The sequence below is a fragment of the Toxorhynchites rutilus genome, chromosome 1, assembly GCF_029784135.1.
Source record: "Toxorhynchites rutilus septentrionalis strain SRP chromosome 1, ASM2978413v1, whole genome shotgun sequence".
In the NCBI taxonomy this organism is placed as follows: domain Eukaryota; kingdom Metazoa; phylum Arthropoda; class Insecta; order Diptera; family Culicidae; genus Toxorhynchites; species Toxorhynchites rutilus.
The window spans coordinates 23,907,080-23,918,168 of NC_073744.1; the positions used below are offsets into that span (position 1 = coordinate 23,907,080).

At 38.7% G+C, this 11,089-nt stretch overlaps 1 protein-coding gene across 1 annotated transcript; it reads right to left on the reverse strand.

Annotated features, from left to right (window-relative positions):
* Positions 1-5,286: 5,286 nt before the first annotated feature.
* On the reverse strand, positions 5,287-6,941 carry LOC129778657 (uncharacterized). Its single transcript, XM_055785706.1, has 3 exons — positions 6,809-6,941; positions 6,602-6,740; positions 5,287-6,539 (listed from the first exon to the last, which is right to left on the reverse strand). The coding sequence occupies exons 1-3, from the start codon at positions 6,823-6,825 to the stop codon at positions 5,289-5,291; spliced, it is 1,407 nt and encodes a 468-aa protein (XP_055641681.1). The 5' UTR covers positions 6,826-6,941; the 3' UTR covers positions 5,287-5,288.
* Between the last annotated feature and the right edge of the window lie 4,148 nt (positions 6,942-11,089).

Genomic DNA, 11,089 nt, shown 5'->3' on the forward strand with positions numbered 1-11,089 from the left:
AGAATTTGCATATGGAAGTTGTAGGGAGCAATAAATGTTTCCAGGGTGGTTCGACACACCTACCCCCAGTCTAAGAACATGGGGGCTGCCATACAAATGAAACACAAACTTCTGCGTAACTTGAAATCGAAACTGAAAATTGATTTTCAGGTGATAAAACGCACTCCTATATCGTCTTCTATCTATATAAATAAAATTGGAACGCCGAATGTGTTGATAAGAGCAGAGCGAAACTCGAAGAAGAAATTGTCCGATTGAGGGCTGTCTTTATTCTATCATATTTTCGGTATCAAACATTTATTCCATGTAACGGAGAAATATGTTACAAGTGGTTAAAAAATCTTGAACGAGAATTTTGTCTAAAAATAATCTGATATTATAATGACGAGTTTTGGTTCTATAGTAAAAGGTAATTTTAAAGGATGAATTAGAAGATCAATCAATGAACAGTTCTGTGATTGGACCCATGAACGTGCGCTCAGTAAGAAAACGTAAATGTTTGAAGGTTCTGATAACAAAAATAATTTTTGAGCGGGACGAAGTTTGCCGGGTCATCTAATGTTCTAATAAATAAATAAAGTTGGAGTTTTAAACTGATGCATATCCCATATATATGCGTTGATTTTTCACGAAGTTACAGCATGTCAAAAATCATTCAAAATTTACGACTTCGCCCTCTGTTCCTTTAATTCTATGTCGAGTGTATAAAATTATCATCAGACGAAATTTTCGTATAAGATTTTTTCCCCACTTTCAAAAAAATATGGTTTTCATGTACATAAAATATGTAATTGATATTTATTCATTTATTTATAATGATGCTACATCACAGGAATATTCACTATTCACAACATTCATTATTCATTATTGTTTCCATCTGATTCGATGCAATTCTATCTTTGGAGTGTTGCTGTCTGACAATCTTGCCCTCCCCATTACACTCCTTCAGCCTTGACGATTTTCTGGATGCTGGGTTCGCCGTAGAGTTGCGCCATTTTGTGGATCATCCTTCTTCTCCATACTTAATTTTCCTGTACACCCCCGTATATTGTACTGAACACTCGACGTTCGAAAACACCGAGTGCTTGTGAGTCAATAAGGATTTGCGGAGCCCATAGTAGGCGCGTCTTCCGTTGACTATAGGTCTACGAATTGCGCGGTTGTTGTAACTGTCAGTTTTTTTTATCCAAAATATTCACCCTCATCCCGGTTCACGATCGGCGATTGGATTGATTGGATTTCATAATCCGAACGAGTTCGAATATTTTGCATTCTGCCCGTTCGCCACTAATCCTAAAGGGCGGTGATTTTCGAACTTTCATCGCAGCTGTCATACAACTGTGAAATCAAAACAAAAACAAAAGTTTTTTCCGCAAGCCACTTTCGGAACGATTATTCCCAAGCCCCGGGCAAGGGGATATGATCCGCGAGTCAAGATGTGCTACAAATTTAGCTGTCATTGCCAAACCTATCAAATTACTCGGCGAACTCAAGGCAAATCTATGGAACAAGGTGCGCCCATTCGCTAACTAAAAAAAGAATTGTTTTTTGAAAAAAAAATTTATGTGAAATGTAATGATCATGATGATCACAAGGGTCTGAATGATAATATAAAACGTAGAACCCTAGGTTGATCACTTGAAATGTAGTATTATATTATAATGTAAACCAACTTAAGAAATTGAAAGAATTTAAGTGAAATAAAAGGGTTTGAATGAATTCTGCATTATTTCAATAATTTCAGTTGTATTTAAAACACGTAGTCCTGACGCTTACTTAGCCATTTGGTTGTATATTTCCAAATATTTTACAACACAATAATCACAAAAACTCACCATTATAATATAAAATCAGCATCAAACACAATTTCAGTTTCATATTATTTCACAATTTTCGAGGAAACGTATTACTCTATTACATAGAATACATATTGAATACAGAAAAGTAAATTTTCATTCATTATTTTTTGTTCTAGAAGTGTGTTAATTTCGTCCTTAATTTCGTTTTCCAAATGGCGCAAATCATTATGGTGCCTTCAACGCAAAGACAATAAATGAAACGCTTGCAGCGTAAAACGTAATGAATATAATGAATATAGCAATGAGTATTTCATAAAGTATCAGTATATTCCACAAATTGTGCTCAATCGTCTTAATTTACTTTTGTGTATTTTTTAAATGGCTGCAGAAAACCACTTCACGTTTTGACCCACCTGGTAGTATGTTAAGTGCCTTGTTTTACACCAGCTTGAGAGTTTGGCAGTTCTCGCGAGTGACAGTGGTCGCAAATTGCATTTGCGACCCGGACATGTTTGACGCTGTCAAATCCTATGTGCTAGTATACGGATGCACTCAGGCTGATTATTCCATTTACTGATTCACATGTAATTCGAACTCATTGACGTCCGAAGTTGAACCAGATTTTCCTTGGGTGTGGAAATGGAATTATCTGTGGATTGTGCAATGAGAAGCGAAGTATGAGAGGAGCTCTGCGCGGATCGTGCCTATCGCCGGAAAAGATGCGGAAGTGATCGGAGCCGCCCAGGTCATTACTCCGCACGCGTTTTCGATGTTCCATCAGGAGAAGTCTCGCTCTCATCGGAAGAAGATGGAGAAGGATCGATTGGTTCTTAATAAATCCAAATGACCAAATTTTCCCACTACCAGTGAACAAAGGGGGCGTGTCACTAGTTCCGGAGGCACCTTGACGTCGTATGTAATTAGGAATCTTGGTCTGAACAAGAGAGTGGAAGATGATCAAGATCCTCGTGAGACACTTCTCAAATATGCTAAGGATGTAAAAGAAAATCCTTATTGGATTGTTCCAGTCTACTCTAAAATGCGACCTAGAGCAATATCTGTCTATGAAGATGAGCCGAAGAGTAAAAAAGCGAAGAAACAATAAAAAAAATATTAACGCTTACATCTATCAAATAGTCAATTTAATAATAATAATCTTTAAAGATAGCATGCTGTAAATGGAAACAGTTTCTAGCAATCTTCCATATGTTGGCTCAGGCTTGCAAAGCTTGCATTAATGCTTTCGTTCTGGTCTTGGCGATCGTACCAAGGTTATTGACCAGTTTTGGTCATTCCGATACAAGTATCGATGTTAGTCAGAGTTGTAGCTTCCTTGTTAAAAATGAGCTTGATAAACAGCTCCTTGTTCGCTGTCCAATTTTAAGGGTTCGATGAGCGATTTATAACGAATTTTGTCGAGAGCATACGAAGAGTTAGTGATCAATTCACGCAAGAATATTTCTTTGTTCGGGTAGAACGTGTTGATGATAAGCGACATCAGCTGAGAGATCTCAGTTTTAAGGCAAAGGTTTCCACATCTCCGGTTGGTTGTGGCATCTGAAAAATTATAGTAAAACTATATTATAAAATCAACCGAAATTACGCAATACTTTACATTTTCAAATGTAAGAAAATTTCGTATTTCACATCGCAAATAATCGATATTGAGAATAGGAAATATACATACCTTCGAGTCCTTTTGATCTTTTTTTAAAATATTCAAAAGTTTTACTGTAAAAGTTAAGCTTTTCAAAAACACGTTCTGGAAAAGTCTGCACTACAAACATCTAGAACTATCAGCTAATGAAAACCATTGAGAAATGTTTTCGTTTTGGGTTTTGCCAGAGTAAACGTCATCGCCTCCAGAGATGCCAGATGTTTTTTTTAAGTCTGCTACGAAAATGTTAATGTGTATAAATATCCGCCAGCTACCTTTTTAACCGTTAGAATCGCAAAGTGATGTATAAAAAAGAGGTTGTTAGCGCAGGAAACTGAACCAAACCATAAAGAAGAGAAATACCATATCCCTGCAGTCTGCAACTGAAAATATAAGTCAGCAACAGAATAGAGCTTGCGACGAAAATTAAATATCAGTAAAATTGCGAACAAGTCTGCGAATTTGGCATCCTTGCATTGGTGAAAAACAAATTTCGAAATAATTCGAAGTCGAACGGATTGATAAAAGTCCTTATTCGAAGTCGAACGGGTTACAAAATGCATCATTTTGCTTATTTCAAACCCGATTTCAATAGGGACGCTACGAAAGTAGATCGATAGGGACAGCAAACGACGCCATATTTTTACCCGCTCTCTTGACATTTCTCTTCAGTAAGGTTTGTCATTTCATGATGGAAAGATATACGATCCAACAACGAGTGCAACAAAAAAAATGATCCGGATTTTCATCGAAAAAGAAGGGGTGTGAAGTTGGAACTGCATACACATTTGGTTGCGTTCAGCATAATAGTCTCTGTCATCTATTACAGGCATGAATATGATTGCACGGCAAACATGTTAAAGCATACACTTCCCATTTTCAATCACCTTAGACAGCATCCGTCAATAGAATCGTCAAATTCTAATTCATTGTCATCGCTACAGTCTAAATCGCACTCTGAAATAGTACATTTTGCGATCCTTCACACTGAAGACTAGCATTTTTCACTGATCCGTTCAGTCAGAGTGGACCAATTTTATTTTTTTAATATGCTCAGAATGTGCACATTTTACACTAACTGGTTCAAGCCCATTTCAACAAGGTACCTATTAGCATCAAGAAAAAGTTTTGTTGGTTTGAATTCGGCGCTTGGAAATTATTTAAATTCAATATACAAATGATTGACACATGGTCCATTCTGTCTGCACATGATATAGAGCCATTTCGCCGTGGTAAATGGTATATGGTTCGCTCTGACTGCATACTATGAGGGGTTTTCGCTGATCAATCATACCAATTTCGATCTGTTATTCCTGTTGTATGCGTGATTTTCCAAATCTGACAAATGCAGTATGTAGCTTTCATGATGCTTAACCAAATGTAATAACTCGAAATTTTCAATTTTGCGATTGCCAAGTACATTTGGTCTGTATTAAGTCACATGGGACCATGTGACATAACACCGACCAAATGTACTTTCACATGAATAAAGAATTTCATTGATATCCAAAACAGTTTTTGATTTATTAAAAAAAACTTTTGTAGCGCTATTATCGAAAGACCCGATAGTTGACGAAATAAAGCTGTGAAGTTTATTAAAGAATTCCAGGAAAATCAGATGTGTATGAGAGGTTAGACTATATTTTCTGGCTCTTGTGAAACATAAAATTTGTTTTAAAAACTTAAATAACCTCGATAAATCGAAACACAAAATCTTCATGGTGTCATGTGCTGAACAACCTTCTTTAGACACAAAGAATATAGAACATAACATAACAAAACGCAACCAGTGGGCTTTCTCCGTCTTTCCTATTACCCCAAAAAATCTGCCACTATTTCACCAACTGTTTATTGACGAGTACTCGGTTCCCCACCGTCTTGGTATCGACGTTAGAATGCACACAATTCTTAAATTCCCCGGTGCACTGCTCGCACTGACGCCGATGCAGGGCTTGATTGTGCAGCTTGAGGTCTTCACTACACGAATAGGTCAAATTGCAGATTTTGCATTGCAATACTTCCTCCTTGGTGGCAATCCTGTGCACATCCTGCAGATGCTTCTGCAGGAAATGCTTCGTTTTGTACGTCAGCGGACAGTGCGGGCAGCGCAAGCGGTGTTCCACAACCTGATGGTCATTGTTTTTACCATTCAAATTGTTGATACCAGCCGATGATGAAGGCGGCGACGGTTGACTTGCGGGAACCTTTGTTCGTTTGATCGTGATTTGAGCAGGGTTAAGCTTGGACAGGAGGCTTACCTTGCACGTTGTTAAATGTTGTTCGTAGTTGGACTCCTGGACAAAGCTGTTGTGACACTTCGTGCATTTAAACAAGGTGGCCTGAGCGCAGGGCTTAGACCCAGACGATACCACAGGTGGCGGTTTATGTTGTCTAACCATGCCGTGATCCTCTCTCTCGTGAATAATCAAATTTTCATGGCTATTGAAGACTGCTTTGCATTTCCAACAAGACACCACGGATGATTTCAGCCGTTTTTCTTTGATATCCTGGTTGAGGATAGTACCAGCTGGACGTTTCGGTGCAATCGGGGTCGAGTCCAGAGGCTCTATTTTCACTGCTGGCACAGACAGCTGTTTAACAACATTCGTGGAGGGTACTTTCTTGTTCAGGATATGCATCGTTGGAAGAGCCCCGAGTCTTAATTTTATATCTCCATTCTCTGCTGACTTACGAGGGGCTGATGTCGGGCGCACCGGTGAAATAGGTTCCTGCTTCACAACGAGCTTTCTTAGCTCCCCATCCATATGATAAACGTCCACCTCTTTGATAGTCTCGTGTGCTTTTCCGAAGATAGCATCCGAGATACCGTCATCATTCTCTTCCTTTATCTTTATCAGCTGATCCTCATCGATAATATCAATCAAGAATCCTTCCTCTTCGTCTTCTTGTGCTTCTTCCTTCACTTCCTCTTTAGGGATAACTATTTCATCGCCGTGATTTCGCCGGTAAAGCTTGACCATGGTGTGATTGCTCACCACTTTACGGCGGAACGTGTGAAAATCATTGAACTGGGTTATGCACAGATCACAAACAGCGCTCGGATAATCTTCTTCGGCGTTAAACTAGAAAGTAGGGTAACCAGCAATTGATAGGCCGCTGATGAGTAAGAAAAAAACGAACATACCGCAATTTTCGCATAGTGAAACAATTTCTGCAACCATTCCTTATGTGGAGATCTAGCTCCATCTTCCGCCTGCAGTACCGTTAGCAGGTTTACTTGGGACAAACAAAGACGACAGTACGTTAACGGGTTCCGGCTGGGGCTACAAGCAGAAATATTTCGTTAGCAGGGTTTTCGGAGGAACAACTGGAGCACAATTTTGAACCGTACACTTTTGCAATTTCCATTTCGGGGGAATTTCTCACTTTATTTGTTTACACTTTTCTCCCCCGCAGTTGAAAATGTCACTCGTGGCGTCTTCGGCCGCTGTGAAGAAATGTAGCTGTTTTGAGAGCGATTGCCGCCACCGGTCACTAGGGCGGCGTTAGGATCGACGTAAACGGTAAATGTAAATTAGATGCGAAATGCATTAATTTTATAAAAACTTAAAAAGGTTTTAGTTACACGTCGAATCGTGAATAGGGGGGGGGGGGGGCAGGTGTACGAAAATGTCCACGCTTGTCCACAGTGAGGGAGGGAGTACAGATTGCATCCACATTGTTAAATATTTTGGAAAAAATATATATCTGTATTCAACAATAAACAATAAACTATTCCGCTATATAAACGCAGAAAGGCATTCTTTGTGTCTGGTGGGATGGAAGAAGAATTCTGCATTATGAGCTTCTACCAAATAACCAATCGATGAATTCGAACAAGCACTATTCACAGCTAAACGAATCAGCGCGAAGACTTATTATTGAAGCACGGGGACTTATTATTGAGGCTCAAACAAGGAAAAAAATTATAATTTGTAATCTGGTCTTAATGGGATGTATTTGCGGCTTAGCTAAGTGAACGACATCAGATATTAAGCACCGACATACGTCTATTAGCTTGATCAGCAATTTTGGAGTTGAACTCGCCAAAACTACATAATACAACACAACATATTTATGTTCTCAAAGACATGATAATATCCATATCGATTTTTTTACTCCTGTTGTATTGTTTCGAGATTTAGTTTTTCTAAATTCTAAATACCAATAAGTTGTTTTAAGTGTCTTGAGCTCAACTAGCTTGCATCGATTTATGATAGAGAATTTCCGAGATAATATTCACATGTTATGTTTTGCTATAACGTAAATATAATGTATTATAACGTGATCACAAAGTAAATGGAATTCGGAAGAAAACAAACAACAATATAAATAAATTTACGGGTTGTTGTTCCCCAAAGTTGCTCAAAGAATTGAGAATTTGTTGAAAAAAAAAACAATCAATTCCACTGAAAGCCCACTCAATTTTTGAAGAAAAACTCATAGCGAGAAAAAGAAGAACTAAACTAATATCATACCACCTAGACCACGTGTTCGATCTCGGTCTCGCATCGATTCCTGTATCGTACAATGTTATCGCTCGGGATAAACCAGAGCTTTGTCGGGCTTCCTCCGCGAATCTCGGAGAGAGCCATGTCTCGCTTGCTGTTAAATGGGCATCGCTCGCCAGAATTCCGCATCCAAAAATCGGTGGGGCAGGGAGATCCGATGTCGATGATACTCACTCCTATTCTGCATTTCGATCGATACGAAATATTTCGAACGATACGAAATATTTCGAACGACTTGATAAAATTCCATTCTGTATTCCGTTCTAGTTGTTTTTGCATTTCGTTCCATCTGTTTCTCTTCGAACATTCAACGGGCAAAACGTTCGAAATAGAGAATGCGAAATTATAACTCGAACGTAATAAAGGTTTCGAACGAAATGGAAATCCGTCGGAATACAGAATAGGGCTGACTGTTTGTGATATATCTCCATCCTCTCCCCACACGACTTCTCAGCAAACATTAATTCGTATAACTTGACATATTTCAATTCGCATAAAAAGTAATGTCGAATCGTATATGAGGGGCTTAGAATGCAAGGGGTGTAAGTGACTAGATCGATTTCTCTTCATCAACTTTTTCTTTAGTTAATAACTCAATTGCAAAAACGTTCCAATTTAAGTTTGCTATAGAATCTGATAGGTGAGGTTCTGACCTATCTTCCACATTGTCAAATACAGCTGGGAATGTATTTGAGCCTAACCTATGACCAAAAGAGAGAGTCAATGTAGAGAAATCGATCAAATCACTTACACCCCTTTCATTCTAAGCCCCTCATATCATATATAATGTCAATCAAAGGATACATTGTGTAATCTAAAATGGTATAAATTGCGAAAACCTCGATTTCATTTATCACTGCAGATTAAGTCTCAATCTCGGTCTCGGTGTAACAAACATTGCTGTGGAAAATCGTTCAACAGTAAATCATATTAGATCGTAATTTAGGCCATATTGCATCATATTAGGAATGTGACAAACCAAGATCCGCGATGTCGTATGTACAGTGTCGACGTCTGGTGGTGATATGGTGATTTAGGGAGGCAAATTAATCTATACCTGATCAGTGGGCCCGTAAGCACCATTAAATTAGAACAGTTTGAATGGAAATTTTCCCTTCATGTTGTTTGATTACTTAGAACAGCTAGCACTGAACCTTACTTAACCATTTCTATACAAATTTCATGCCATTTCCACTAAAATATAACAGACGACCAGGAATGACGTATCTGATGCTTTTTAGTATTATATGTAGGAGTTTTAACTGCTCTAGAATCATATTCCAGATAGCCGTGCGAGATTCAAAATCATTCAGACAACCGGAGTTCGAATCCCATCGGAGAACATTTTCTTAACCAGCACAACCACTCATTTTTAACATTTATATCCCACTCCCACTAAAAGCCAATTGAAAAGTTTCTATTTCTACAAACATAAATATGCTCACATATAGAAAGGGTGATTCGTGAGGTTATAAAAATAATTATAACCACACGAACATTTTCCACCATTGTTTTTTTTTGTTTACCTGTAGTAAATCGTATATTCTTCCAAACTAATTCGCAAGCAATTGTCATGTATAAAGCTATTCCATGTCAAACCGATGTAGGTGTTCTCAGATTTTCCCAGCTTACTAGGAAAAATAATAAAAAATATAGCGCCCTTGATCCCGAGACCATGAAAACTTTACAAAACAAATACAATCAATAATTATGATAACAAAATCACATATTTTTGCAACTATAATGTTGCAACACGAGACACGAGACACGATTATCCCTAAGGTCTCGACGAGTGCATGGTTCAAGGGATTGAATGTAGGTCGTGATTTCATTCGCGTGATATCTCGGCTTATGTCCAATCACTACAACCTAAACGCGCATCTCTATCGCATTGGGCTCGCAGCAAACAATCTTTGTGATTGTGGCGATGGCTACCACGACATCGAGCATGTTGTCTGGTCGTGTATCCGGTTCCATGCTGCTCGCTCTCAGCTCTCTAGAGCACTGAGAGCACAAGGTAGAAAATCGGATATCCCCGTCCGGGATATCTTAGGTAGCCGGGATCCTGATCTTCTGCTTCATCTATACCTGTTCCTCAGAAACGCCGATGTCAACGTTTAATGATGTTTTCTTTGTTGTGTCCCCGTTTCATATCCCTCCTATCCGATCGATAAACTTTTACATAGTCGCGGCAATACATACACACACTCTTTACAGATGCACGGGCCGAAGGTTGTGCAGTCCACTGATCATTCAACAAGAGCCAAAGGTTGTACCGCTCATGACAACTCTACACGAACTGATGATTGCGCCGGCTAGTGACCATTCTATCCTGGATTCCTCGAGTCGAGAAAGACGCACCACGCTAGATATGGGGTACAGACTAGGGAGCGTTGCTGATTAATGGTCAGCTGCATCCCAATAGGAAGTAGCCCGTGTCGGGCACACGTATAGAGCATCGAAGACTGCAACATACCAATTATGAGAACACTTGTAATACTAACCTCGAGCCAACCGCGAGTAATCGGTTACTTATTACTAACATAGTTGTAAGACAAAAATTGTCAAAATATTGGACTCCCGGCCCCGTCAGGCTAACGCCACATGTGCCTTAATAAAAAATATATTTTGGAAAAAAAAAAAAAAAATATAATGTTTTTTCAATGAAGATTATCGCATTGACTTCAATTTGATATACAGTGGAACCTCGATTATCCGCGAGCGGATGATCCGCGATGCGGTTTATCCGCGAAAGCGGGTTCCATAGTAATGCTATGGACTTTCGCGGAAATTATCAGTGAGGTGTAGGATTTTGCATTTTTGTTTTGGTCATGGCTTTCACATTATTTGACTTCTGGTGTATACAACCTTTTAGATGGATAGTTTAATGATTCTTTTATTGATAAAACATAGTTATCATGCTGAAACATTGTGTTTGCAATTTTTTTAGTCATTAATTGCATTATCCGCGATTTTCGTGATTTGCGGTGACCTAGCCAGACTATTCCGCGGATAATCGGGGTTCTACTGTATTGATTACCTAAATCGAGCTAGTATTTCAAAAGTTATGATTTTTTCATTTCTGGAAAAATGGGAAAAAAAATTTTTTGGACCATCGGTTT

What these genes read in the sequence shown, in the direction of transcription:
- LOC129778657 (XM_055785706.1), bottom strand. An exon ending in TTCACTATGCGAAAATTGCG is followed by an intron (nt 6,540 to 6,601) that starts GTATGTTCGTTT and finishes CCTACTTTCTAG; the next exon opens with TTTAACGCCGAAGAAGATTA.